This window comes from Pituophis catenifer, unplaced genomic scaffold (assembly GCF_029215685.1).
Source record: "Pituophis catenifer annectens isolate HBS135680 unplaced genomic scaffold, rPitCat1.0.hap2 SCAF_4, whole genome shotgun sequence".
In the NCBI taxonomy this organism is placed as follows: domain Eukaryota; kingdom Metazoa; phylum Chordata; class Lepidosauria; order Squamata; family Colubridae; genus Pituophis; species Pituophis catenifer.
This window is the reverse complement of record NW_027256884.1, coordinates 99,429,001-99,455,980: the sequence shown is the minus strand read 5'-3', so window position 1 is coordinate 99,455,980 and position 26,980 is coordinate 99,429,001. Positions and strand designations below refer to the sequence as shown.

General features: G+C 36.0%; 1 protein-coding gene across 1 annotated transcript; it reads left to right on the top strand.

The window, feature by feature from the left end:
- The first annotated feature begins 2,571 nt into the window (after positions 1 to 2,571).
- Positions 2,572 to 26,845, top strand: DCBLD2 (discoidin, CUB and LCCL domain containing 2). Its single transcript, XM_070943790.1, has 16 exons — positions 2,572 to 2,683; positions 9,400 to 9,627; positions 11,148 to 11,285; positions 12,483 to 12,534; positions 13,459 to 13,531; positions 13,812 to 13,945; positions 14,759 to 14,799; positions 16,608 to 16,823; positions 17,998 to 18,122; positions 20,142 to 20,289; positions 21,516 to 21,641; positions 22,017 to 22,142; positions 22,303 to 22,396; positions 23,916 to 23,965; positions 25,010 to 25,147; positions 26,373 to 26,845. Exons 1-16 carry the CDS (start codon positions 2,572 to 2,574, stop codon positions 26,816 to 26,818), a joined length of 2,247 nt encoding a protein of 748 aa, XP_070799891.1. The 3' UTR covers positions 26,819 to 26,845.
- Positions 26,846 to 26,980: the final 135 nt, after the last annotated feature.

Below are 26,980 nucleotides of genomic sequence, written 5' to 3'. Positions count from 1 at the left end.
CAACCCATTTCTCTCCAGTCCCTAATAGCCACCAGGCACTGTGAAAGGAAGGTCATATTGTCAATATGCGTAGATATGTCAGTCCATGGTAACAGATGATCTCACCCAACTGCTTCATGTAGATGTTGAATAGGAGCGGAAAGAGTACTGAGTCCTGCGGGACCCCGCAAAGCAGGGGCAAGGGCTGAATCTCTTACTTCCTATTAACACCTGAGAGTGTCCACAGAGGAAGTGAACCAGGATAGCACAGAGCCCCCCACTTCCAACCCCGAAAAATGGAGCAAAATTCACTTAACAAATCTCACTTAGCAACATAAATTTTGGACTCAATTGTGGTCGTAATCCAAGGACTACTTGTATATATGTTCTTTATAACCCTACCTTTGTTAAACATAAATTAAATTCTTTCCAGACAATGATTCATTGCACAAGACACAAAATCTGTATTGAGTTGTTGAGGGCAACTTATATATTCCCAGACAGCATTGGAATCTAAGACCGTTCTTCTAGACTCCATCATGGAGAAATGCACTTTTTTTCCAATTTTGTTACATCTTCCTTTTAAAAATATTTTTATTAAAACAAAATATCCATGCTAATGGACTATAAAATGTAAATTAGCAACAGATATTACAGGGTTCGAAAATGTAGAATTGTCAATAAAATAAAGTAAATGATGTGTGGCTAGAAAATATTTTAATGGAATTTAGATTTTCATTGATCAGATAAAGAAGATTTAGGCTCAAGTGGAATGAACGAGCTTCCACATATATGAAATCAATAGGAGTCCATCCACATAAAATATAAATTTCTGACCATGCTTCAGCCTAGATAAATCTATTGATGAGTGTGACATCCTACAGTATATAAATTCCTAAATCATATAAAATATTCAAAGAAAATACGGTGTTTTTTTCTAATACTTCACACAAGCAAGAATTATAAGATTTCTGTGAGGCAAAATGCATAAAGCTGCTTCTGACACTACCATGTCTATATTATGTCAAACTGGCAGCCATTAGTTCCATTGTATTATGTGTGCTTAAAAATGTGGGCAAAATTTAATATTACTTAATTTCATTAACATGCAATGTGAATTTTCTCTATATTCCCTTTCAGTTCATGGTTTTGTGTAAATTCTAAATCCTGATGATTAGGAACATGGAAGACGAGCAGTAGCTATTTCAGAATTATTAGCCCAGAACAGATGGCTTTCTGCTAATCTTTGTAACACAGATTAGCAGAAACTGACCAACACCGAGGAAACTTCGTCATTCATTTTATGTTTACAGAAAGGCAAACTTCGGAATTTAATTTCAGTCATATAATTTAATTTAAAATCCTATTTTCAATGTCAGAGGCTTTTGCTGTAAGAATCTTACCAGAAATTATGTGAAAGTGCTATTCCATTTCCTTGCTTGTAAGTCAAAGGATGCTTTCTTGTTATGTTAAAATAACACTTTTTCTTCTGAATACCTGGAACAACAGGCTGCAATGGATTTAGAGCTTTGAATGAGGAGGATGGGACATACTTTTCTTGCCACATTTGTTAAGTGAGTCACTGCAGTTCAGGGGTGAAATCCTGCCAGTTCGGACCAGTTCAGTCAAACCGGTAGTGATGGTGGCAGGTGGTTTGGAGAACCGGTAGCGGTAGGTAGTGCGAGGCTCTGCCCACCCGCCCAGTCGTCGTTACTTCCTGGTTTTAACCAGGAAGTAACCTGTTTTTTACCCTCTGCACATGCGCTGAAGGGTTTGCGCATGCACAGAGGGTCTGTGTGTGCATATGACATGGCGCGTGCACTTCCGAACCAGTAGGGAAGGTAAATAGATTTCACCCCTGCTGCACTTGTCAAATTAATAACATGGTTGCTAAGTGAATCTGGGTTCCATTGACTTTGCTTATCAGAAGGTCGCAAAATGACTCCTGAGCCCTGCAGGTGTCATAAATGAGAGTAGGTTGTCAAGCAACAGAATGTTAAATCACGTGACCGCTGGGATGCTGCAATGGTCGTTAGTGTGAAAAACGGTCATATGTGTCACTATTTCAGTGCCTTTGTAACTTCAAACAATCACTAACTGAACCTTTGTTAAGTCGGGTCGACCTGTACTAGAGATTCCCGTTCGATTCGCTAAATTTGAGTCCTTTAGAAAGGCCTGAGTCTGCTGCCCCTCCCCCCACCACATCTGGCTGTTCAACTGACCCACCCGCAAAACCCCCAAAAGCGCGCGTGGTTGCGAGGTTGTCGGCTTCTCCGCCCGGGATTCCCTTCGCTCTATCCGGCTCCTTGCCTACAGCGCCAGCCGCGACTGAGCCAGGCCGGCGGCAAGGCTCCAAGGGGCAGCCCTGGAGAGACCCCCTTGTGCAGGAGGGGCGGCTGCCGCTGGTAGCGGGGCAGCCTGACAGACCCGGAAGTGGTTGAGGCTACCGGGGGGCGGCGGGAGCCAGCGGTGGGTGGGGGGAGAGGAAGGGGAGGGGGCGGTGGCCGGATCCACGAGCGGCCGCCGGAGACGCGCAGTCGTTCGGCTCGGGATGCCTTCGGACAACCGGCTGCTGCGCAGGAGAGGCGGGAAATGGTGAGCGGCCGCGAGCGCCTCCTCCTCCTCGTCCCCCCGGGGACCCGGCTTGCGGCGCTCTCCCTGCTGTTGCTCCTGCTGCTCAGACGGGACGCGGTTGCTCAGAAAGGTAGGTGGAGAGAGAGAGAGAGAGAGACCCGGTGGCGGGGGCAGGAAAAGCCTTCCCGCCATTGTGCCTTGAACGCTCGCCCGGAGGAGCATCGCCCTCTCTCCCTTCGCCTCGGATGTCATTAATACGTGGGGAAAGGGGGAAAGGGAGGGGAGGGGAAAGGTGGGGCAGTCAAATCCAGAGATGCTCCTCCCATAAAAACCCAATTCTGTAACATCTGCGGCGAGCTTCTGCCATCCCGTACTGAAAAGTTCTGCAAACTTTTCAACGCCCCTTTCCCAGTCTCACCGTTTGGAATATAGTAAAGAAACGTAGAATGGCTGTTTTCACCCGAAACCCAGTTTTTGAGTTCCTGCAATTTACGTTGCAATCTGTAGTAAAACGCAATGAGGGTTTTGTAGTCCGGGGTACCGTTTTTTGTTCTCTCTCTCTCTGCCCAGAAAGCCCAGGGAGTTTTCGCAACTTTTCACTCCCCCCAAAAAAGTCTCATCTCAGGCAGCTCTCCTTGCATCTTCGTTGATTAAAGCTGAATGTGCGCCTGGAAGAAGTGCTTGCTTTTTCTTTATTTTTCTTTTTTAAAACGAAGTTGTAAAAAAAAAAAAAAATTGAGTGTGCCACGGATCGCAAACAAAACAAAACAAAAGAAAAACCTATAGTGTTGAGAAAAAATATGCTGTCAATTCCAGGACATCTCCTATTAATTAATTGCAGCAAAGACCTAAGTGTTTTGAAGACTAGTAGCTAGCCCAGTTTCAAAAGTTTCCCCTAGTTTTGGGAAAGTAGGCAGAATGGGTTACATTCAAGAACCAATGATGGCATGATGCCAGCCAATAAGTTTGTCTGTTTTGCAAACTGCAGTCCAGTTTGATGTTTAGGAATAATGAGAACATTTATGCTATATGATGAAGGAAAGGTGTGTGCATTTGGAAATGGATTATTTGGAACTGTATTGTTTAATAGGCTTATTTTTGATTCGTGTTGCTGGACTTCATAAACTACTTAGGGTCACTCTGTTGAGTCTATAAATCTCTGACCCTAGAGGTTTACTAATATGGTAAGCATATAAATAAACATAAATTTTAGTTGAAATGCTTTAATTTTTTTAGAAATGGTGAGGTTTTCAAATTATACAATATTTTGGAAATAGTATCTGTATGAGGAGTCTACTTCTACAGCAGCATTGCTTAAGTGAATGAACCTCGCTCTCTATCCATAATTTTTGTAATACTTTAGCACTACTTAACATACAATTACATCTGTCAGTGAGGCCAAATAAGGGCAGAAGCAGAGACACTGCTCGCAAATATTGTGTGCACTTAAAAAAAAACTTTTGTCTTTAAATACTATATATTTAAACAATGTAAAGTAAAAGACTTGAAAGGGAAGGATTACTAAATGTTAAATGATGGGATAGAATTAAAGAATCAAGAGTTGGAAAAACAAAGAGGAGGATCATTTGGAAGAGAGTGTGGATTTTAAAAGAAAAAAAAGGCTGCTCTCCTTTCAATCAGAATGAGATGCCAGAAAATCTGTCCTTCTCTTCACCTTACCAAAGCATCCCTAGATTTATCATTCATTTCACAGACTGCAATTAGGGCAACTAACTGTTAGCTTACTTTGAGTTGAGGAATGCGGTTTGATCTCTGAATGTAAGATACCTTATTTTCCTTCCTTGTGAAGTTGTTTTCTTAGGTATGTGCCAAATGTTTTTAAACTTCTTTTTTGCACTTTGACATATGGCACTACCGGCATACTAAACTTCCAAACTTGTCAAAAGGAAGAGACTACAAAGGGTTTGGAATCAGGATCAGGGACATTCAGAAACTGCAGCTCTATCTCAAGTCAGTTAAAAAATTCACGTTCTGTGCCATTTGGGCCTGGATCCATTTCAGAGTACAGCCATTGCATATTCACAAAAGTGTTTACAATGCAGAATTTGTTTTTCACAAAAATGTTTTGTTCATCTGTTTAGGTTTTAATGATAAAATATATGATGGATTCTAAAGTCAACATTCTGTTTTGTTATATCTACTGCAGTGTTATAACTATTTAGCCTACTGTAGAATGGCAATTTTCAATATGCGTAGTCTATTTTGCCTTGCATTATTGTAGGGATAAATAACTTTGCATAAATTCAGATTTTCCACAATAACTTGAAAATTAGTTCTGTGATAGATTCAACTATCTTCCTTGATTTCCTACATTTCCTTAAATATAGTCAAACTAAGAGAATTATCAAAGGATAATATTAAATACCTGAGAGAGGCTTCATGCCAAAATCTAGCCAATCATGGTTTAATTACCTTTGTGGAAAGCAGCTAATTTCATTGACTACAGATCCTTCCATTTCAACAAAGTTTACCTTCAGAGTCAGCTACTATACAATAGCTTGCCTTCAGCCCTTTTATATGGGAACATCTATAAAGAAACTTGGTCTTGTGGTTATAGTTAAATGGAATCCATTCTCCCTATTCTACTATGCTGTTGTATAATGATACCTGAAAAAGATTTGTTTTTCTTTGTTCTTATATGTCCCAGGTGTCTCTCAATATCTTTTCTAATTTTGTCCCATCAAATAAGAAAAACCTCATTACAGATAATATAGCCAGGTTTTACACAAAAGCTTTGAATGTGCACAGACAACTGATTATATAAATGATTAGCATTTCTATATTTGAATATAGTGGTGAATTTGTAGGATACTAATGTTTTATATTATTTGAAGCTACTAAATATATATAAAAACGGGGACCAAGCTCCCACATTTAGTTTCACTGATTATGTTCCTAGTTGGGTAATGAAACATCTGCAAACAAACTCAGAGATCGCCAAGGATTCCACAGTTCAACCTAGACCAGAGGTTTGCAACCTTAAACACTCAAAGACCCATTTGGATCCGTTTCCCACACACACAAAAAAAAAAAACCCACGGGGAGCCACAAAACCTGGGTGGGCGTGGCCAACTCGACGTCACTCACTCCTCTCCAGTCACATGACTCCCCCCGGCACGCCCCTCTCTCTCTCTTTCTGTATTTATGTCTCTCTCTCTCCCCCCCTCCATCTGTATCTCTCTATGTCTCTCTCCTCCTCTACCTCTCCTCCTCTCTCTGTATCTCTCTATGTCTCTCTCCCCCTCTCCCTCTTTATCTCCCCCTCTCTCTGTATCTCTGTCCCCCTCTCCTTTCTCTGCATCTCTCTGTGTGTGTCTCTATGTCTCTCTCCCCGCTCTTCCCGTATCTATGTCTCTCTCCTCTCTCTCTGTATCTCCACCTCTCTCCTCCTATCCCTATCTTTCTGTCTCTTCCCCTCTCCCTATCTCCCCCCTCTCTCTGTATCTCTCTCCCTTCCTGCCTCTCTTTGTATCTCTGTCTCTCCCCCTCTGTCTCTCTTTCCCCCTCCTCTCCCGCCTCTGTATCTCTCTGTCTCTCTCTCTCCCCCCTTTCTCTCTCTCTCTCTCTCTCTCTCTCTCTCTCTGTATCTGTGCCTGTGTCTCTTCTCACTCTCTCAGAAAGCCCAGCAATCTCTCCTTGGGGCTCTTCGCTACTCCTTTTCTTTCTTCTTTTTGGAAATCCAGGCTGGTTGAGGAACGAGCATGAACCGTAGTGGAGGCTTCCTTTCAGGTGACCCTCCTTCTCCTCTCGCGATCCCCTGGCTGGCTATGGTGGGTGCACACGAGCGAGGAGACCCTCAAGCAAGTGGATGCCCACCCTGCATGCACCTTTAGTGCGCTTTGGCCGAGCCCACCTGCTCACTTGAGGAGGGTCTTCCCGCTTGGGCACACCCTCCCGGCCTATGGTTTGGTTCTATCTATGGTTTGGTTCTGCAACCCAACAAGACAGACACAGACTTTAGAGGATAATTAGAACTGCAGAAAAAACAATTGCTACCAATCTGCCTTCCATTGAGGACCTGTATACTGCACGAGTCAAAAAGAGGGCTGTGAAAATATTTACAGACCCCTCACATCCTGGACAAAAACTCTTTCAACTCCTACCCTCAAAACGACGCTAAAGAGCACTGCACATCAGAACAATTAGACACAAACAGTTTTTTCCCCGAACGCCATCACTGCTAAACAAATAATTCCCTCAACACTGTCAAACTATTTACTAAATCTGCACTACTATTAATTTCTCATCATTCCCATCACCCGTCTCCTTCCACTTATGACTGTATGACTGTAACTTTGTTGTTTGTATCCTTATGATTTATATTGATATTGACTGTTTCCTGATTGCTTGTTTGCACCCTATGACTATCATTAAGTGTTGTACCTTACGATTCTTGATGAACATATCTTTTCTTTTATGTACACTGAGAGCATATGCACCAAGACAAATTCCTTGTGTGTCCAATCACACTTGGCCAATAAAAAATTCTATTCTAGTCTAGTCTAGTCTAGTCTAGTCTAGTCTAGTCTAGACTAGTCTATTCTACTTATTTACCTATCTTTCTATCTTCTATCATTATTCCAACGCAAATGATGTGCCCAGAAAATCTGAGAACACAGTGTATAGACAGACAGTTAGGTACACTCTCCAAAATATGGAATTTGGATGCATGTTCTGGATTTAAAGAAGTGTTTCACTTGTGAATACAAAACTTGTTAGATAACTTGAGTCACTAGATCTAATAAAATACCAATTACACAAATTAAACAAATTAATCATAAACCTTGCTGAGTATAAATATATTTAACTTCCATTCTTTTTATATGTTCCAAGACACATAATATATATACAAATATATTAGTTCCTTCCAAAACATATTAATGCTTAAATAAATTAGTGATTAATTTAGTAAGCTGGGTCAGGCTTTATAAATTTCAAAAACAAAACTAATTATTTTTACTTCTGGGATAAAATATGTTTTAATATAGAAGTACATGCAGATTCTGAAGTACTTAGTATTCAAAACATGCCCAAGGTATTTGCAAAAGTTGGCAAATAACAACGCAGTGAGTGTGCTAGGGCAATACAGCAGCCAAATAATACCACCTCCTGACTTCTGGTTCTGCTTTTTCTTATCCCCTTTTTTGGATCTTGGTTAGTTTCATGACAAATACATTGTTCTGTTGAATATTTAATATTTCCGTAAGTTCTAAACCTCCGGTAATATGGAATACAGTATGCAGGGTATCATATAAAATAAGGGTGGAAACTTGTAGCAATCTCTAACTGTAACTCCTGTTATCCCTCAGTGCTATTTGTAAGATAGTGGAACGAAGCAGGAGAGGCCACAATTGATTTATGCTCTCAAACATTATGTAGATTTCAAATTGTTTGCTTGAATATGGGGAAAGATTATACTGTATGTACTTTTTATTCAAACACATTTGCAAATAATGTTTTAAAGTCCATGGTAGTGAATGAGGGATATCTATGTTGTTCCCTCATCTGTTTTGCATTAAGAGTAAACTTCTTTATGCAAAGAGCTCAGACTTAATAAAACAATATAAACAGTCCCTTTTTTTAGAAATTTAATTTTAAAAAAATATTTAATAGGTTTTTGATGAAAGTAAAATCAAAGTTATGGTTGACTGGTATTTTATACATTCTTAGAGAATGAGAGTTTTAAATTCCCCTGTCATGAAACTTGACATATGGTTCTTCTCAGTAGCGGAGGTGCAACCTGCTTATTCATATCAGTCCCAGTGCTATGTATCTTTGCCATAATTACTTGTTCATATTATTTACTGTGATGTACATTGTGTTATAAAGAACTGAATTATAACAGGTGGTCAAGAAAAACTATTCATGAATATGGAACCATATTTCTGATTGTGATTTTCTATTCAACGAATACACAATTCAGATAAAAAAGGATTCTAAAATAGTAAAAGGGGGAAATTTTAGACATTACAGTTGCCCCTTTCTCAATCTTTTCCCCTCAGATATATTCCTAACAAGCACATAACCTTTCGCTATCCATTATCATAACAGAGAGAGCTGAAACCTTCTAAAGCACTGTTTGTTCAAGGCCTGCTTAAAAGCAGTTGGTGTTTAGACTCCAAGGAATTCTGATTTTTTTTCTAAAGAGCTTTTAGTAAGTCTGCCTTCTAATGTGGGCTGTGATGATCAAAGTTACTATAACATTGATTTTATTTTAATTATATGCATATATAAAATCTGTCAGAAGATATTTCTCATTGTAGGGTGCTGATTTCACATTAATAAAGAAAATCAAGATTAAATTTAGGATGTGTAAAGGTAAAGGTAAAGGTTCCCCTTGCATATACCGTGCTAGTGGTTCCTGACTCTAGGGGATGGTGCTCATCTCAGTTTCAAAGCCGAAGAGCCAGCGCTGTCCGAAGACATGTCTGTGGTCATGTGACCAACATGACTAAATGCCAAAGGCGCACGGAACGCTATTACCTTCCAACCAAAGGTGGTCCCTATTTTTCTACTTGCATTTTTTACATGCTTTCAAACTGCTAGGTTGGCAGAAGCTGGGACAAGTAACAGGAGCTCACCCTGTTACGTGGCACTAGGGATTCGAACTGCTAAACTGCTGACCTTTCGATTGACAAGCTCAGCGTCTTAGCCACTGAGCCACCGTGTCCCTTTAGGATGTGTAGCTAGATCCAAAAGGTTATAACTAAATCTATAATTATGAAACACCAACATATATTTATTTTGTAGTCTACCCTTGAAGAACAGATACATATTCTTCTACGTGTGAGAAAGCAGCTTTACTGATGAATTTTTGTTTTGCAGGTGATGGATGTGGATATACTGTCTTAGGTCCTGAAAGTGGAACATTTACATCAATTAATTATCCACATGCCTATCCCAATAGCACAGTGTGTGAATGGGAAATTCGAGTAAAGCCTGAACAGAGAGTTCAGCTCAAATTTGGGGATTTTGATATTGATGATTCAGATTCTTGTCATTTTAATTATGTGAGGATTTATAATGGAATTGGACCTACAAGAACAGAAATAGGTAAGATCGTATTTTCACTCTAGTATTACTATACGTTTATATATACTTAACAATAGAAAAATATTTCCTTTTTTTGTGCCCAATTTCTTTGAATAATTTGACTATAAGCAAAGCAAAATGTTACTTGATTTTGTGATAACACAGAGTTGAAGAAGTTTTGAAAAGCCCTGGACAAAGAAATAAGTTTATTGTAATATTTCTTTGCTACATTGTCCTTTTTCCTAATTAGCCTTGTACAAATGAAAGTTTAACATATTTATATTTGTTTTTAAAATGACAGATTCCCTGAAGTTTCTTTTTTGCTCACTTATATTTTATTTTCATTTATACATTCTGCACTTTTAATTATTATATTGATTGTTTAGTTCAGTAAAAGGCATTTAAAAAGACATATATGTATTGAGTACAGCACTATTACTTGGTATAAAGTATCTGTCATAAAATATATATAGCAAGTTTATGATTCTTCAGTGTTATATGAGAAGTAATTTTCTCTAAAACAAAAGCAAAACTTTAGTTCTTTAGATGGCAAAGATCTTTCAATCCTGATTTACTGGCCCAAATAATTCTCTACTTTTGTTCTCTTTTCGTACAGCTTATTCTACTATGATTACATAAAATATCTTAGTCTTCTAAAAATGAATTCCTAACTCAATGGAATGTTAAGAAAGAAATAATAGAAGGGAGCATAGATTTTATCCATCTGCCTGTCCAGCAGTATGATAAATGGCCAAAAAGTGAATAGAATGAGACTAAATTTGGTATTTGGAAAGAACCCCAAGCAAAAGAATGATTTTCATAAGCCATTCTTTACATGCTTTTCTTATCTTGTTTTGAAATCTTAAGCACACTAAAATTAACAGCACTTGTTTCTTGAAGTTTCGAAATAAAAGTCATTGGTAATAACTTGCTGTTTTGGCAGATAGTGTACATCTTTAGCATATATTATGATTTAAGTAAGGGAAGTTAAAAGTAAAACTGATTCTTGGAGATAACTGTGCTGAATCTTAAGGAGAGCTATAATGACACTGCACTAAAAATATATTTCATTTCCTTTTATAGGAAGTTTCATTATGACAAGTTCTTCAGAATAAATTCATAGAACTCTTATTAAAATTAATGATACAAATACACACTCTATTTCTCTCCCCAGCTTAGAAAGGGTTCCCAGGTTAGGAAATCAGTCCTTGGAAAGACTAAACAATGTATTTGATAAAATGTTTAAGTCATAAATAAACCACTATTACTAAATAAAAACTCAACAGGCTTGGAAATGTTGAAAAAAACTATATCTCTCTATGTCTTTGGTACCTCTGAATTTCTGAGAGATTCTCAAAAGCCTGCCTTGAGAGAAAAGGGGAAACATCTTATTCATTTTGTATTTTATTATTGTTCAACCTGTGCAGCTGTTATATTTAGTGTAGATATAGGTAGATATAGTGTACATATAGGTCTACTAAATGGTGAGACATGTAAATACTACATTCACATATGTGTTAAGTCTATTGTATCTATTCTAGGCAAATACTGTGGTTTGGGCCTTCGGGTGGACAAATTAAATGAATCAAAGAGTAATGAAATTACAGTACAATTCATGAGTGACGTTCATTTTTATGGACATGGGTTTCTGGCTTCATATTCAACAACTGATAAACCAGGTATAGTATCTAATTTAGCAATATTTTAGCAGACTACACATCTATTTCGGTTTAATAATTATATAATCTTACCATAATAGGTCACTTCCTGTTACCCAGTTTCTGATAAATGATGTGTAAAGAATTAAGCAAAGACATTTATAAAACCATATCTAGACAGGATGATCTAAAGATATTAAGCTTAAAATACACAAAAAATATGACTAGGATACATTAATTCAAGGTGATTAAAAGAAATCGTTCCATTTTGTAGCAACAATACACATTCCTGGCCAAATAGTCATAGAGTTTATGGCTTGATGCTAAGTGTTTTATTACAGCAAGGAATAGAAACACATTTTTTGAAGGTTAGGGTTGAGGATAGCATTCCTTAGGAAAAATCTGTGGGAATAGCATATTTTTCTACTCTTCAGTCAGCTTTCCCTATTTTTTCCCAGTTCTCTAGTTGCAGAGAGATCATTATTGCTTGAAATCTAAACTAATTTACAAATCATTTGAAATTCAGTTAACGTCTTTTGGACTACGCCAATAATAGCACAGCTCTAAGCATTTTCTCACTGATGTATTGGTTAGTAATTGTCTTTAGTTTTCATATCTAGAGTTCCAAATTAACAACCAAATGGCTGAAATTCACTTCAAGTCACTGGAGAACCACAGTGACCAAAATTAATAAAAATGCTTCATGGCATCATGACATAAGCTCTGACTTTGTTATTTGTACCGACATGAAACCTAATCACAAAAGATTTCACGGATAAGAATAATTATGTGGAGTTTCTATTGCATTAGTGTGCTGGTAATAATTACAGACTCCTCTCAACTGCCATATCAACTATATTTGGGCGAAATATAACTCAGCTTATCCTATGTATTACTTCTGCTGCTCCACTTTTTAGCTTTTTTGTTGAAACATCTCTTGGTTCTGCTAGATCTGTTTTGGAATTAATCAACAGAGAGTTATTTCAGCTGATAGAAATAATGTGTCTAATTCCTAATCCATGGCATGTAGCTCATTATAGCTAAGAAAGAATAGCAGTAGTTCCTTGAGATCATAATTTATTCAGTAGAAATCAAAGTAAGTATGATGCATTAAAATGACTAATGATTCACTAGTTTTCAATATGGATTTTTAAAACACTTCACTGTTTAAAATATTTTGCTATTTCATAATTTTTCTTTTGCTATAATTTTTCCTAGATTTAATAACATGTTTAGATACTGCAAGTCACTTTTCTGAGCCAGAATTCAGGTAAATTTGTTTTTTTTAAATATTCTAACAATAAACTAGGATCAGATAACTAGCTACTTTTTCTCTTATTCGAACAAAATATTTCATAGGGAGAAAAAACAGTTATGTGCATATGTGAATAGACTTTTGACTACAATTCTATGACATATAGTTGATTGAAAATAATTTTATTCAATGCACTGGGACATTTTTGTGTATGTTTTATTGATATGTTTAGCATGAATTGTTCCATACTATTTCCCACTACTAAATATCTGTTTCAGAAGTAGTACTTAAGTACTTCAGTTTGTTATGGTTAAGATCAAGATTTATTATTACTATGGTTCATTATGATTTTAAAAAATCAAAAATTTACAAACTCTAAAATTCTAAACAAAGATTTTGACTGCAGTCCTCTATCTACTGATCTGAAAGGATTGCACTGTTAACATATTAACTGTTCTAAGTCATCTTAAAGTAGAAACTGAGGTTTATAGTACCATTCTTAGTGTAATATAACATAGCTCTTAAGTCATAACAATAAATATTAGTTTATAAACTCTGTTTGCAATAGTCAGAATGAATGTTGTTATTAAATGCTTTTACAATGTATAATTCTTCCCAGAAATACTTTTTACTAATTGATTTATTTGTTTTACAGTACATATTATTTATTTGTCTTGTCATTCATATATCATTAAATAATAAGACTTATTTCCCAATTTTGTGTTCAAAATATTTTCAGACCAGTTATTTGCAAAGTCACAGCACTGTAGTTTATTTTTGAACAGTACTTTTTTGTGAACATATGTCTTCCTCTTGAATCTCCAGACTTGATTTGTTTGAATGATTATACTTGTTTAATCAAGTTTATTAATGGTTAAGAATTTCAGCACAGAATATACTGGTTACACATTATAAAAATACCTGTCTTTTTCTCCATAGCAAATATTGTCCAGCTGGGTGTGTGCTTCCTTTTGCTGAAATTTATGGGACTATACCTCATGGCTATAGAGATGTAAGTAACATTCATTGTGATTTTTAGATTATTTAGTCAATTTATATAATCATCCATTTCACCATAATGGCTCTGGATGGCTAACAATATTTAAAATCAAAATACAAATCACATAAAAAATCAGTGCATATTATAGGAATCAGAATAAACCAGTTTGCCAGAAATCATCAACTTCACAGTATCACAGTCTGAACACTGACTGCATGTTAATAGTACTTTACCAAAAATGGTTGAAATATTGTGAATTAATTCATGATTTCAAATCCATCTTCTTTCCAAGTCATCTTCCCTCTGCATGGCTGGTGTACACGCAGGAGTGGTATCCAACATCCTTGGAGGTCAAATTAATGTTGTAATCAGCAAAGGTATTCCATATTATGAAAGCTCTCTGGCTAACAATGTGACATCAAAAGTGTAAGTATATGTTTTATTAAAAATCATTGCATTTCAGTATTGTTAGAATTTGATGTGCATATAAATTTAAGTTCTGAAATATTAAACGCAGATCAGTATTTTAAATATTTTTACAAATTACTATAAAGTACAGACTAAAAGGCCTTGTTCAAAGTTTTAAAATAGTATCAGAATATGTTTTTCATGGAATTGATTAATAGAGTATGGCTAGTTGTCTAAAATGTTGACTAGTAAATATGTTTAATTCTTAAAACAATGAGTTATGAAGCATCTTAACATCTTTTTAAGGAGGACAGTATTTTTAAGAAATAGAAATAAAACATGGAAGAAATTTAGTATGTTTCAGAGAAGTGAAGTGTCTATTAGAAATATTTTTGCATTATGGATTGCAAGGAATCTACATCTTTTTTTAGCCTTCACATGTTATTAAATGTTGCCCAGTGTTTTGACTTCAAGAACGTACACAAGTAAAATAGTTTTTCACTGAGAAGCTTGCTAAACTGTTGGTCTCAATGGGAAGTGGGCTAATCTGAGTATCCACATTTTTTAAAGTGGCGATCTGTCTAGATGTCTGCTGTTCCTTGTATTATTTTGAATGTGAAGACTTAGTGTATGGATCTTTAATCAACATCATCATCATCATCTAAATAATAATTATTTAGAAAATAATAATCTTCTAATAATCATGAAAAATGGTATATTGCAAAAATGGTGTATTTTTGAGTATTTTAATAAACATATAGACAGAAATCAAGGAAAAACTTTAAATATGTTGATAGTAAAATGCAGATTTGTGATTTCTTTTTTACACAGAGGTCCTCTGTCTTCAGGTCTCTTCACTTTTAAAACCAGTGGTAAGCCTTCATGTCTCTTGGTGTTTAATGAGATCCAGACTTTATTCAGCCCTGTATTTCTTCTTCATTTTGTTTTTTTTTCTCTCCTAAGTCTTTCATTGGTAGCTCAAATTGCTAAGATGCTGAGCTTGTCAAGAGCCTTGGTGGTGCAGCAGACTAAAGTGCTGTTAAATAGCACCAGCTGCCTGCAATTACTGCAAGTTCAAATCTCACCAGGCTCAAGGTTGACTCAGCCTTCCATCCTTTCGAGGTAGGTAAAATGAGAACCCGGATTGTGGGGGCAATAAGATGACTTTGTATAAAAAAGAACACCGCTTTGGGGGGGGGGGCAAGCCCTTCTAAGCAGGTATATACAAAAGTATGAAGGCTATTGCTTAACGCATTGTAAGCCACCCTGAGTCTCCGGAGAAGGGTGGCATATAAATTGAACTAATAAATAAATAATAAATTGAAAGGTTGACAGTTCAATGGTTCGAATTCCTAGGGCTGCGTAATGGGGTGAGCTCCCATTACTTGTCCCAGCTTCTGCCTACTAGCAGTTCGAAAGCATGTAAAAAAAAATGTAGCTGTGTGCTTAGAATCATTGTCATGTTGGAAAGTGAACCTTCGGCCCAGTCTGAGGTCCTAAGCACTGCGGAACAGGTTTTCATTGAGGATATCCCTGTACTTTGCTCCATTCAGCTTTCCCTCAACCCTGACCAGTCTTCCTGTCACTGCTGCTGAAAAACACCCCAACAGCATGATGCTGCCACTACCATGCTTCTCTGTTGGGATGGTATTAGGCAGGTGACGAGCGGTGCCTGGTTTCCTCTAGACGTAACATTTAGAATTGAGGCCAAGCAGTTCAATCTTGGTTGCATTAGACCAGAAAACCTTGTCTTTCACAGTCTGATAAACCTTCAGGTGCTTTTTTTGCAAACTCCAAGTGGGCTTTCATGTGTTTTGCACTGAGGAGAGGCTTCTGTCTAGGCACTCTGCCATAAAGTTCAGATTGGTGAAGGGCTGCAGTGATGGTTGTCCTTCTGAAACTCTATCCCATCTCCACACAGGATCTCTGGAGCGCAGTCAGAATGACCATCGGGTTCTTGGTCACTTCTCTTACTAAGGTCCTTGTCCCCCAATTGCTCAGTTTGACCAGGTGACCAGCTCTTGGAAGAGTCCTAGTTGTCCCAAACTTCTTCCATTTATAAATTATGGAGGCCATTGTGCTCTTAGGAACCTTCAGTGCAGCAGAAATTTTATTATAGGCTTTCCCAGATCTGTTCCTTGCAATAATCTTGTCTCTTGTCTGCAGGCAGTTCCTTTGACCTCATGGCTTTTACATATTACAGTATGCATTGTCAGTTGTTATGCCTTCTATAGAGAGGCATGTGCCTATCCAAATCATGTCCAATCAATTTAATTTATCATAGGTGGGACTCCAAAGTATAGAAACATGTCAGCAACAATCAATAGAAATGGAAAGTACCAGAACAAAATTTTACGTGTTGTTGCAAAGGTTCTGAATATTTACGTCAATGTGATATTTCATTTTTTTCTTTTTAATAAATTTACAGACATTTCTAAAATTATGTTTTCACTTTGTCATAATGGAGTACTATGTGTAGATTAATGACAAGAAATAGATTTCAACAACTGTAGAATCCGGCTGCAGTATAACAAAATTGACAAAAGTGAAGGGAGTGAATACTTTCTGAATGCACTGCATATGTCTCTTGTTCTATGTTGAATATTCAAGTGTAGACACAATACAGTTGCCAAATTCCCTTAATCTACTGATTGCTCTTTTTGTTTCTGCCTGTGTTTAGGTTGTTATGGGACACTTGGAATGGAATCTGGAGTAATTGCTGATTCACAAATTAATGCATCCTCATTTTTAGAATGGCCTGAGCATCTGGGTCAACCAAGCACTTGGAAGCCAGAAAGAGCCAGGTTGAAAAGGCCTGGACACTCTTGGGCAGCTTTTACTAATGATGAGTATCAATGGTTGCAAATAGATCTAAACAAAGAACAGCGAATAACAGGTAAGTAAGTAGAAAATATTTATTTAATGGAAGACAATAAATTATTATTATTATTATAATACACAAAAATGACAATATACACAGCAAACGAGATAACCATGCTGGATTTCGTATCCCAAATCACTAGTCGAACACTTCCCAAGCGTTTAGGACTGCGTGATGTATTGGCGGATTATGCGAGCAGATCCCAATAAGGTGGCTTTTTGCAGCTGACCAGTGGTGATCTTGAAAGCGCCAATTGTTTTTAAGTGCTTACGGCACAGCACCCAGTGTGCCGAATACCACTGGAACCACTTGCACTGGTTTATGCCAGATTAATAATAATAATAATAATAATAATAATAATAATAACAACAACAACAACAACAACAACAACAACAACAACAACAATAAAATAGAATTTGAGAGAAAGTAAGAGAGAATGCTAGATGCAGTATCAATTTATAAAATTTAACATAGCCAACCATATCAAATCAAATGTCATCATTTAGGTCTTTGACTGGCCTTGACAGGAGGAAAAGAGAAATAATTTGGGTGCAGAAATTCATTATCATGAATAATTTAAACATTTTGCACAATTGTATGATTTGATGAAAACATTTGGACCCTTGGAATATGAATATAAGAAATAGCATCCCTTAAAAAGTAATAAAGATAAAATCCATCAGCCATAGGAGGTTACAGCTAAGAGTCTACCTCTCTAGAGCCAAATTGTATCCCATATAATATTTGGGCAACTGTTTTAGCCATAAACAGTTTGATTGCTGCTGGAATGTAATTTGAATCCAGTTGAGTCCAGTTTACGGATAACAACTCTCTGAAAGATTTTAATCAGAGAGTTGATATATACTGGTATGTTAAAAAGCAATTGTGCTAAAATGCATCCTTGTTTCACTTCTCCTCATTCTTTCTGGATAAAATCAGAAAGGTTCCATACACAGTTATGTATTATTTTGAGGCTGGTTTACAGTATAATATGACTTATGAATTAGGAGCAAGACCGTTTTTTCTACTGTATAGAGGATATGCTTAGAATGTCCCAGAGTCAGTCAGTCAGTCAGTCTCTCTGTCTGTCTGTCTGTCTGTCTCTTTATCTAAACACACACATATACATAATACATACACATTTATATTTTATATTTGTTTATTATAAAGGGGACCTTCTGATTCACAGGTATCATTACAACTGGCAGCACCTTAGCAGAGTACCATTATTATGTCTCTGCTTATAGGATTCTGTATAGCAACGAAGGACAGAAGTGGACAGTATACAGAGAACCTGGTGTTGAGAGAGATAAGGTGAGATTAATATATCACAGGAAATCATTGTGTGTTTTTGAAATTATATTGAAAAACCGTTTTAGATCCACCCTTTAATATGAAGGTGCTTATATTCGCTGACTATAGATTGAAATATATTTATTGGAAAATTATAATTATTTGTAAATTCTGAAATTGAACACATTTTGTTTCATTTGAAGCATAGATGGTACTAATCCTTTCAGTCCCTGTGTCAAGGTATAGAAAAATAAAAAAGTATTTTATGCACTTAATCTTGGATTGAGGGAAGATTACCCACAGAAATCACATACTGCATTCCAAAAGGCAGGCATAGTAGGAGAGAAATGGCAGGATAGGACTCTAAATTTTTTTGGGAATTGGGTGATTCAATATCGGTATCAAAGAATATTAGTTATTTTTTGTAACTAATATTTAGTAATATTTAGGCTTGATGAAATCCTTTTAAAAGAAGCAAAATGTCTGCATACAGGACACATGGAACACTCTATGAGGCAGCTGCACAAACATGAAAAAGATGCAGCTGGTTTAATGATAAAAAGGCAGGCTCTGTGTATATTCTCAAAGGGATCTGAATCACCTCTTTTGAAGAATTTATGCAGGTCTAGTAGGTTTCTTCAGCTCTGCCTTATTCTTACTGTGTAAAATGTCGAAAGAGTTGACAAAATCAGTTTTGGAAGTGTAATGTATCTTTCCCACTACAATATTTTAGTGGCAAAGGCAGCCAACATGGATTTTGCACATGGACATCCTTATTCCAGAAAACTTTTGCAGTGGATCACACTTTTGCCATAATTTTCATATCTCCACAGAGCAATTGTCTATTGACAAGTGTTGCCTGTTGCTTGATTTCAATTCCCAATGTCTGTTACACTGGCCATGCTAACAAAGCTAATAAGAGTTGCAGATCAATACCTGAGAGGTCAAACGTTACCTAAACCTGTGTTATGAAAACGAGAGATATTAATGAGTTTTGTTAGAAATCTTAATTTCTATCTTGGTGATATTAAGGTCAGAAAAAAAATCAGATACAGATATTAATTCTAATTTTTGACTGCCCTCTTCTGGGCTTGGTAGCTTTAAAAAAAGGGGAAGAAGGGAATATATTTAAACTTTGCTACATTAAACTTGATAATGGTAAGTGATCATTATAACTTTCACAGTAATAACGTTTAAATGTGTTTATCTGATTATCTAGCAATTTCTAAGATTTGAGTCAGTTGAAGAATAGTTAAAAGAGAAATCTGAACTTAGCTTGATTCTTGATGACTTCATGGACATCTCCATACAGTGTTTTTGGCTTCAGAATGGAAGTGCTTTGCCGTTGCCTTTCTCCAGGATTTTTAAAAATTTGCAATACAGAGCATTTCTAGACATTCAAGAATTAATCGGGTCTGAGTCAGATAATGTTACTTAAATAATGGTACCTATTATGGGTTTCTGATGTAGTGCGACCGTATTAGGTGTGGCAGTTAATCTTTCTGTACATTTGGACAGAGAATCCCGTAAAGTTAACAGCAGAACATTCAAGAACAGCTCAGATGAATTGCCTTACTGGAGCTGTGAAAGCTGTTGTTATTAAACAATGATCAATATGATCAAATCTAGCCATATTTATATATCACCTTGAGGTTTTAAACCCTATATCTTTTTCTCTGATAATCAACTTTTTGTTGTCTTTTTCTCAGCCTTGAATCTTGAGAACATCTGCACAGTGTTTATATAATAATCCTGTCTAGTCTCAGTTTCTTTATTTCTGCTCTTGCAAGCTTTAGCCTGCATAATATAAAATTTAAGCACTTTAAACATTACTGGTTTTTAATGATTGCTTCATTGAATTTGCATTAATGAATATTTCATCAGTGCTTTGAGAACTGAATGCCTGCTATGAAATAATTTGTCAAAGTCGTAAGAGATAATCATAATTTTCTTTTGAATTTGAAAATGAAACACTTTAAAAAAGAAAATGGAATCACATGGCAAATCTTTATTACACATTATATGATCTTTTTTTTAAAGGTATTTCAAGGCAACACAGGCTATTATCAGGAAGTTCGCAATAATTTCATTCCACCCATTATCGCTCGCTTTGTTAGAATAAACCCTTTGAAATGGCATCAAAAACTTGCAATGAAAGTAGAATTGCTGGGATGTCAATTTAATATTGGTAAGTCAAGTGGCATTTGTTATATCCCTTATAAAATGTACAATTTTCTAATCGAGGAAGAGGAGGCCATCCTATGTGCATTGTTACTGTCCTTCATTCAGGAGGTAGGAACATGATTTTAACCCTCACAACCAGCACACAGTTCCAACCCATGCTGCCTAGTTGCCTGGTCTTTGCTGGTCTACTTAACTTTTGTCAGAAAAAGAGTAGCTAATCCAGCCCCTAACATACTGAAGATTTTTTTTTTCTTATTTAGTTCAAATACTCAGCCCTGATCTAAAGACTGTGGAAGGAATAAAAATTGCTTGTTGCGATTAGTCAACAAGCCTTGATTTTTCTCAAGAAGCCATCTTGATTCTGTATCGCTGGACTCCCTATACTGGCATTTTTTGTCTAGTATCTAATCTCCCCTTTTGGGGGAAGATGGTTATGAAGGTGCTCCACATCAGCTTCAGAGGACCTTGAATGAAGCGGATTATCTGGATCCCTTTCAGTTGGGATTCAGACCGAGGTATAAACCAGAAACAACATTGGCTGTGCTTTTGGATTTCTAGCAAGAGCAGGACCAGGGTTATGTTCTGCCCAGAGTCACACTTTGTGAGATGAGCAACCATTTAAACTTTATAAATCAATCAATCAATTTATATTTGAGGAATCAGTTAGGGCAGAGTCTTAATCAGGATAAGTAGCTATTCTTCCATCTGTTGAGAAAAGTACTTCTGCAACTGAATCTGGAACAGTCCTGGAGGGCTCTGCCTGCTCTCTTCCCCTCCCCTCCTCTCCCCCTCTGATCCAGAGACCCCTCTCCTTTTTTCTATGTCAGAGAGAGTATCTCTCAACTTCTATTATTGATAGGGATTAGCTTAAAAAGTTTGATTTCTTGTCTCATTTTTTGCTGGAGCATACTAAAACTGGGTGAAAGCTGCTTGTTCCCAGTGAGCATTAAAATAGTGATCCTGCATATTCAAGAGAGGGGAAGCAGCTGTTACGGTAAGTCCCGTGTTCCATTATGTCAATATGCTCATATATTTGTTTCATTTTCATTGGGTTACCGATTGGTCCTGGACATTCGTATCTTACATATTAGGAGAATAGTGAGAATTATTCACATTAGTCGCTGGCACTCTTTATCAGATATTTTGAGAAAAAGTAAAATGATATAAAACAAAGATACCTGTTACATTTTAAATTAATGACGTCATCTCAAGATTTTGCTTTTATTTAAGTTCGGGCTCCAAGACCATCATTACCTCCACCACCCAGGAGCAACAATGACTTTTCTTTGCAGATTGATAAAACAACCTTCACCCCTGAGGTCAAGAACACTATGTTAACTCCAAGTGTAACCAAAGGTACTGATATCTAAAAAAAAAAAAAAGCATTGCACCACTATTAATTGCCTAGCATTAATAGTGCCTTTTTGTGGTTCACTTTATTTTAAACCCACTGAAATTCATTCACTAGCAATGATTAATTAATATATATTTCTGTAGCCAACAGGACATGCAGATTTTGCATACAAAATTGCTAAATTAGAAGTCAACTGTTTTGTACACTGCAAAGCTCTTAGCAGTTATACTTCATGACAGTCTTAAGAAAATATCTCCAAATATTATGGATGCTATATGCATTATTACTGGATATTTATATAAGTAAAATGGGATTATTATTATTATTATTATTTAAAAAGCCAAATAATTTATTTAAGATTTTGCTTTGGTTTTAAGTTCGGTCTCCAAGAGCAACATTGGCTCCACCGCCCAGGAGTAACAAAGATTTTCCATTGCAGACCAGTAAAACAACATTTGCTCCTAAGATCAAGAATACTACAGTAACACCGAGTGTTACAAAAGGTACTGATACCTAAAAAATAGCATAGTAAAATAATGCATTAGCATTAATAATACATATTTTGGTACTCTTCAGTATTTACCTAGATAAAAGGGAATGTATCAAGTTTGTTTTTTAATGCATTTATGAACTTAACATATTCTATATCTTAATGGTTTTCAGATGTAGCATTGATAGCTGTTCTAGTACCCGTGTTGGTCATGGTTTGTACCACTCTCATCTTGATCTTAGTTTGCTCCTGGCACTGGAGAAACAGGTAACCAAGTTATTATATAAGTGCTTCTAAAGGACTGTGTCATACCAACTTTGTACAGCATGTACAATATACTCAAAAATTATAGTGGAACAGCACCTATTTGGGAAGGTTTGGTGGAACATAAAGCTATAAGCTTTATATAGAATGGTGCTAACATTTATTTTCACCTACTCTACTCTGGTAGAGGTTATGGTGTCTGTTAATGAATGCTGGTGAACCAGATCAGGGAAGTTGCATTTTTTCTGTTCAAGAGCACACATCTCTAGATAGTACTCATGATATATTGTGGCTGCAGGTTTAAGAATTCTTAGGTACAGTTGTGTGATTAATATCTGAAGAGTTGCAGGCTCACAACAGAGGAAGATTGCTAAGAATGCACAGTGACTATGTAAAGATGAAATTGGAAAAATTAAAAAGATTTATTAAAAAACCCCATGAATTCAAATAATCCTCTTCAAATAATAACAATCCTTTTGTTGCAGTATTATTTTTTTCTTAAATAACTTCAGCTAAGAATAACTTTTAGAAACATTTAGATTAGGCCTGGAGGCACCAAGGTTCAAGTCTACCTTAGCCGTAGAGTTCAGGCCAATTGTGGTGATAAATTGATTTGTGTATTGCCTTCATCTCCTGTTGGAAAGGATGAAAATTTACCAAGGGCATGAATTAATGGTAATTGACTACAGAAGATTTGTATTTAACAATACATTTAGTGGTTGAATGGCATACTTTAGTAAACAACATTGCTGCTATTTATGTTAATAGTTTACAACACAAAGAAAGCAATCTTTTTGTTATATTACAGCCAAATATTTTAAGTCATATTTTTTTTAGGTTTTTTTTTTTTTTTTTTTTTTTTACAAACATATCAATGCGTGAACAGTGTGCCACCTGGGTATCATGCATTCTAGTAGAAATAAAACTAGTAAAATTAATCATAGTTATTACATTCAATCAACTTATATCTAATAATAATACACATTTATATTAAGTTACAGTCTGTCATTATTCAATTATTTGATATTTTCTCGTTACTGCTTTTATTTTATTATATAAAACTAGTAAAATTAATCATAGTTATTACATTCAATCAACTTATATCTAATAATAATACACATTTATATTAAGTTACAGTCTGTCATTATTCAATTATTCCATATTTTCTCGTTATTGCTTTTATTTTATTATATAAAACTGTATACACTAATATTCTTCCTTATTTCTATTGTATTCTAACTTTTAATCATATCACCCTTTATTGAAAAACATTTTCTTTGTATCCTACCTAACTTCTAGTCATGTCACCTACCTAAACAAGAGAAAAAGAAAAGCAAATCAGAACAAAAAAAGAAATTATCTATCCATCGTTTTTCCCGCTTCAATACTTTAATTGCTATGCTTTTTTTTGACTTGCCTCCCATATTTTAAGTCATATTTCAAACAGTGATACTCTTAACTCTATCCTAAATAAGTTAATACTAATTATATATATATATTCTTTATTTGACATCATTTTCAGAAAAAGAAAGTCAGAAGGAACATATGATATACCTTATTGGGACCGTGCAGGTAACTTTAGATGCAAACTTTGTTGTAATGTTTTGAGGTTCAAATATGTGTTTCTGATTTACAGTATTTCAGTTAATATTTAGAATGGGACAGGCACTTGAGTACTTTACAAAACATTTCAAATGGCATCGTTGATTTTTTCCCCATCCCTAACATTGCTTTCCTTGTGGAGCAGGATAAAAGGGTGGACCAAGGCAGATACTTCCATGTAGCCCAGGGGTCATGTGGCGTCAAACTTTTAATGATATAAAATGCAGATTAAAACAAAGATGATAGGAAAATGGCAGAGGGATAGAAGGGTGGGGGGGACAAAGGTGTTGGTACAGGAAGGAAGAAAAAGCATTGGCTAACTTTTTTTTTCAGCACAATAAAGTACAGAATAGAATTACTCAGCTTCTTACTCACCAGCTCAGCAAGTTAGCAAGTATTAGCTATTTCTATAGGAACAAACTATATTGATCAGGGAAATCCAGTCAAGAGTTCATTTTTTTCTGTCTCAAGCACAAGATTCAGAAGCTGTTTCCAAATAGAAACAAAGATAGATATGTTCTTTAATTAATACTGAATTTTGCACTTCTTCCAGCTCCATCGCTTTCTCCATCCATTCTTCTGTTGGCTGGGGAATTCTGGAAGTTGGAAGTCCCCGAGTCTTTAAAGTTCCAAGGTTGGATATCCTTGGTTTAAACTATAGCAACACCTCACAGGATTGTAATTGTGAGGAAGATAGGAGGAGGAAGGAGTATTAGGTATGCTCACTGCCTTGAGTTTCTTATAAAATAATAAAAAGATAAAAATCAAATAAATAAACAAATAGCTGCCTTGATAAAGGAGGAAAAGAATTAAACTGAGCATAGAATCCCAGTGATAACCGCTGTGGATTTTTGTAGGATTTAAATGATTTCACAATATGTGTAGAAGCCTGCTATTACAAAATTGTTAGATTAGCATAGAAAGGTGTTATTATAGTTGAGTACTTATGATGGAGTTTTAAATAGCTTGATTCATAAATATATCTTATAAGTCCTTTTTAATGTCTTATTGCAGGTTGGTGGAAAGGAATGAAGCAATTCTTTCCTGCTAAATCTGCAGACCATGAAGAATCATCTGTTCATTATAACAGCAGTGAAATTAATTGCCTTAGATCCAGAGACGTTACTACTGTGTTACAAAGTCAATCAGCAGGTACATCTTCCCCAGTTTACATTTATTTCAACAAATGCTGCCTATTTCAAAAGAAAGATGGCATCTACATTCAAATTAAATGGATTAGCAAACATGCTATAGTTTTCCCACAGAATTTCAGATTTATGAAAGAAAATACTTGATTTAGAGCATACTTGAAATTACTGTCGTATCATGGCTTTTCATCTTGGAGAAAGCTTGGAAAGCCAGCCTTTCTTTAGAGGTAGCCAGTTTTGTTTTTTTTAATGTGGCAACAATTTTTAGGTAATTAGCATGGAGTTCAGATGAGTGGCAAATAAATCTAATAAATATTTCTTCTCATCTAATAAAGTTTCAACTTAGTAACCATTTAAACGCGCCAAAAATATTTTAAATGGCAAATAAAATATGTAGTATATTTGTGTACTTTTTATACAGAATTATTGTTTGCTAACTTCTTCAATAAGCAAACCTTTAAAAATTGAAGTATAGGTAGCCCTTGACTACAATTAATTGAGCCCATCATTAAGGTTGTAAGTTGCCAGTTGTTAAGTGGGTCATCTTGTGACTTCACCTGATTTTACTCCATTTTTTGCAGCTGTCATAAAATAAATGTGACAGTTGTTAAGCAAATCCTTTATCCGCAATGTGTGGGGTTTTTTTTTTTGTTTGCCAGAAATCAGAAGTAAATGCCACAACAAAAATAATTCCAACAGAAAAAAAATAATAAATCATGGATGCACGACTACAGGAAGCTGCATTGACCATAAATGTGAGCCAGTTGTCCAGTGCCTGAAGTGCAATCATGTGACCATGAGTTGGGATAGCTGTTGGAACTTCAAATCTGGGTCATAAGTAGGAAGTCCATTGGAACTTTGAGTGGTTGCTAAGCAACCAGTCCTAAACCAGGGACTACATGTAGATAAAAGTATCAGTCTGATTTATTGTATTGTGGTGGTGGGTTTATAAAAGAAAATACTGTATGGTCCCTATAGGCATTCTTGAGGTTATTAAAAGTTTTATTAAAAATCAGTACCACAGTTTCTGATTCATTTCAAAGTTAAAGGATGACACACATATCATTTTGGTTGAGGTACAGATTCAATGTCATCCCCATCTACTACTGAGATTATCTTTTTAAGGTGTGCCTTGTGATTAGGCTTGTCATCTTATGCTGCAAATCTTGTAGTGGCTTTTTTCTGTGTATTGAGAGGTTTAGAAATTCACTTTTGACTCTCTTCAACAGAGTATGCACAACCACTTGTAGGAGGAATTGTTGGCACACTTCATCAAAAGTCAACTTTTAAACGTGAAGAAGGAAAGGAAGCAAGTTATGCAGATACGGATTCTTGTAACACCTCAGAACAAGAAATATATCATGCCTACGCTGAACCACTCCCAGTTACTGGACCAGAATATGCGATACCAATAGTGATGGATATGTCAGGGCATCCTGCACCTCCTCCAAGCATTGCTTCTGTATCGACCTTCAAAGCTTCAGGGACTCAAGCTCCTCCATTAGTGGGAACTTATAATAAACTTCTTTCTAGGGCAGATAGTTCATTACCAGCCACACACATGCTCTACGATACACCTAAGGGGATGCCAGGACTGAGCCTTCCAAATGAATTGGTATACCAGGTACCACAGAATATGCCACACTCCACCGAAAATAAAGAAGATATAAGTTAGAGTTTTCTACAAGTTAAATCAGTAGAGAAAAAGGTCAGACTGTTGTGTTGAAGAAAACCATGAGATTATAGGCCCAGAACAACGTGTGTTGCTCTTTTGAGGGGCCCAATATACAACTACTGCTTTCTTGTACAGGTTATGAAAAACTTGTAATTCACTACT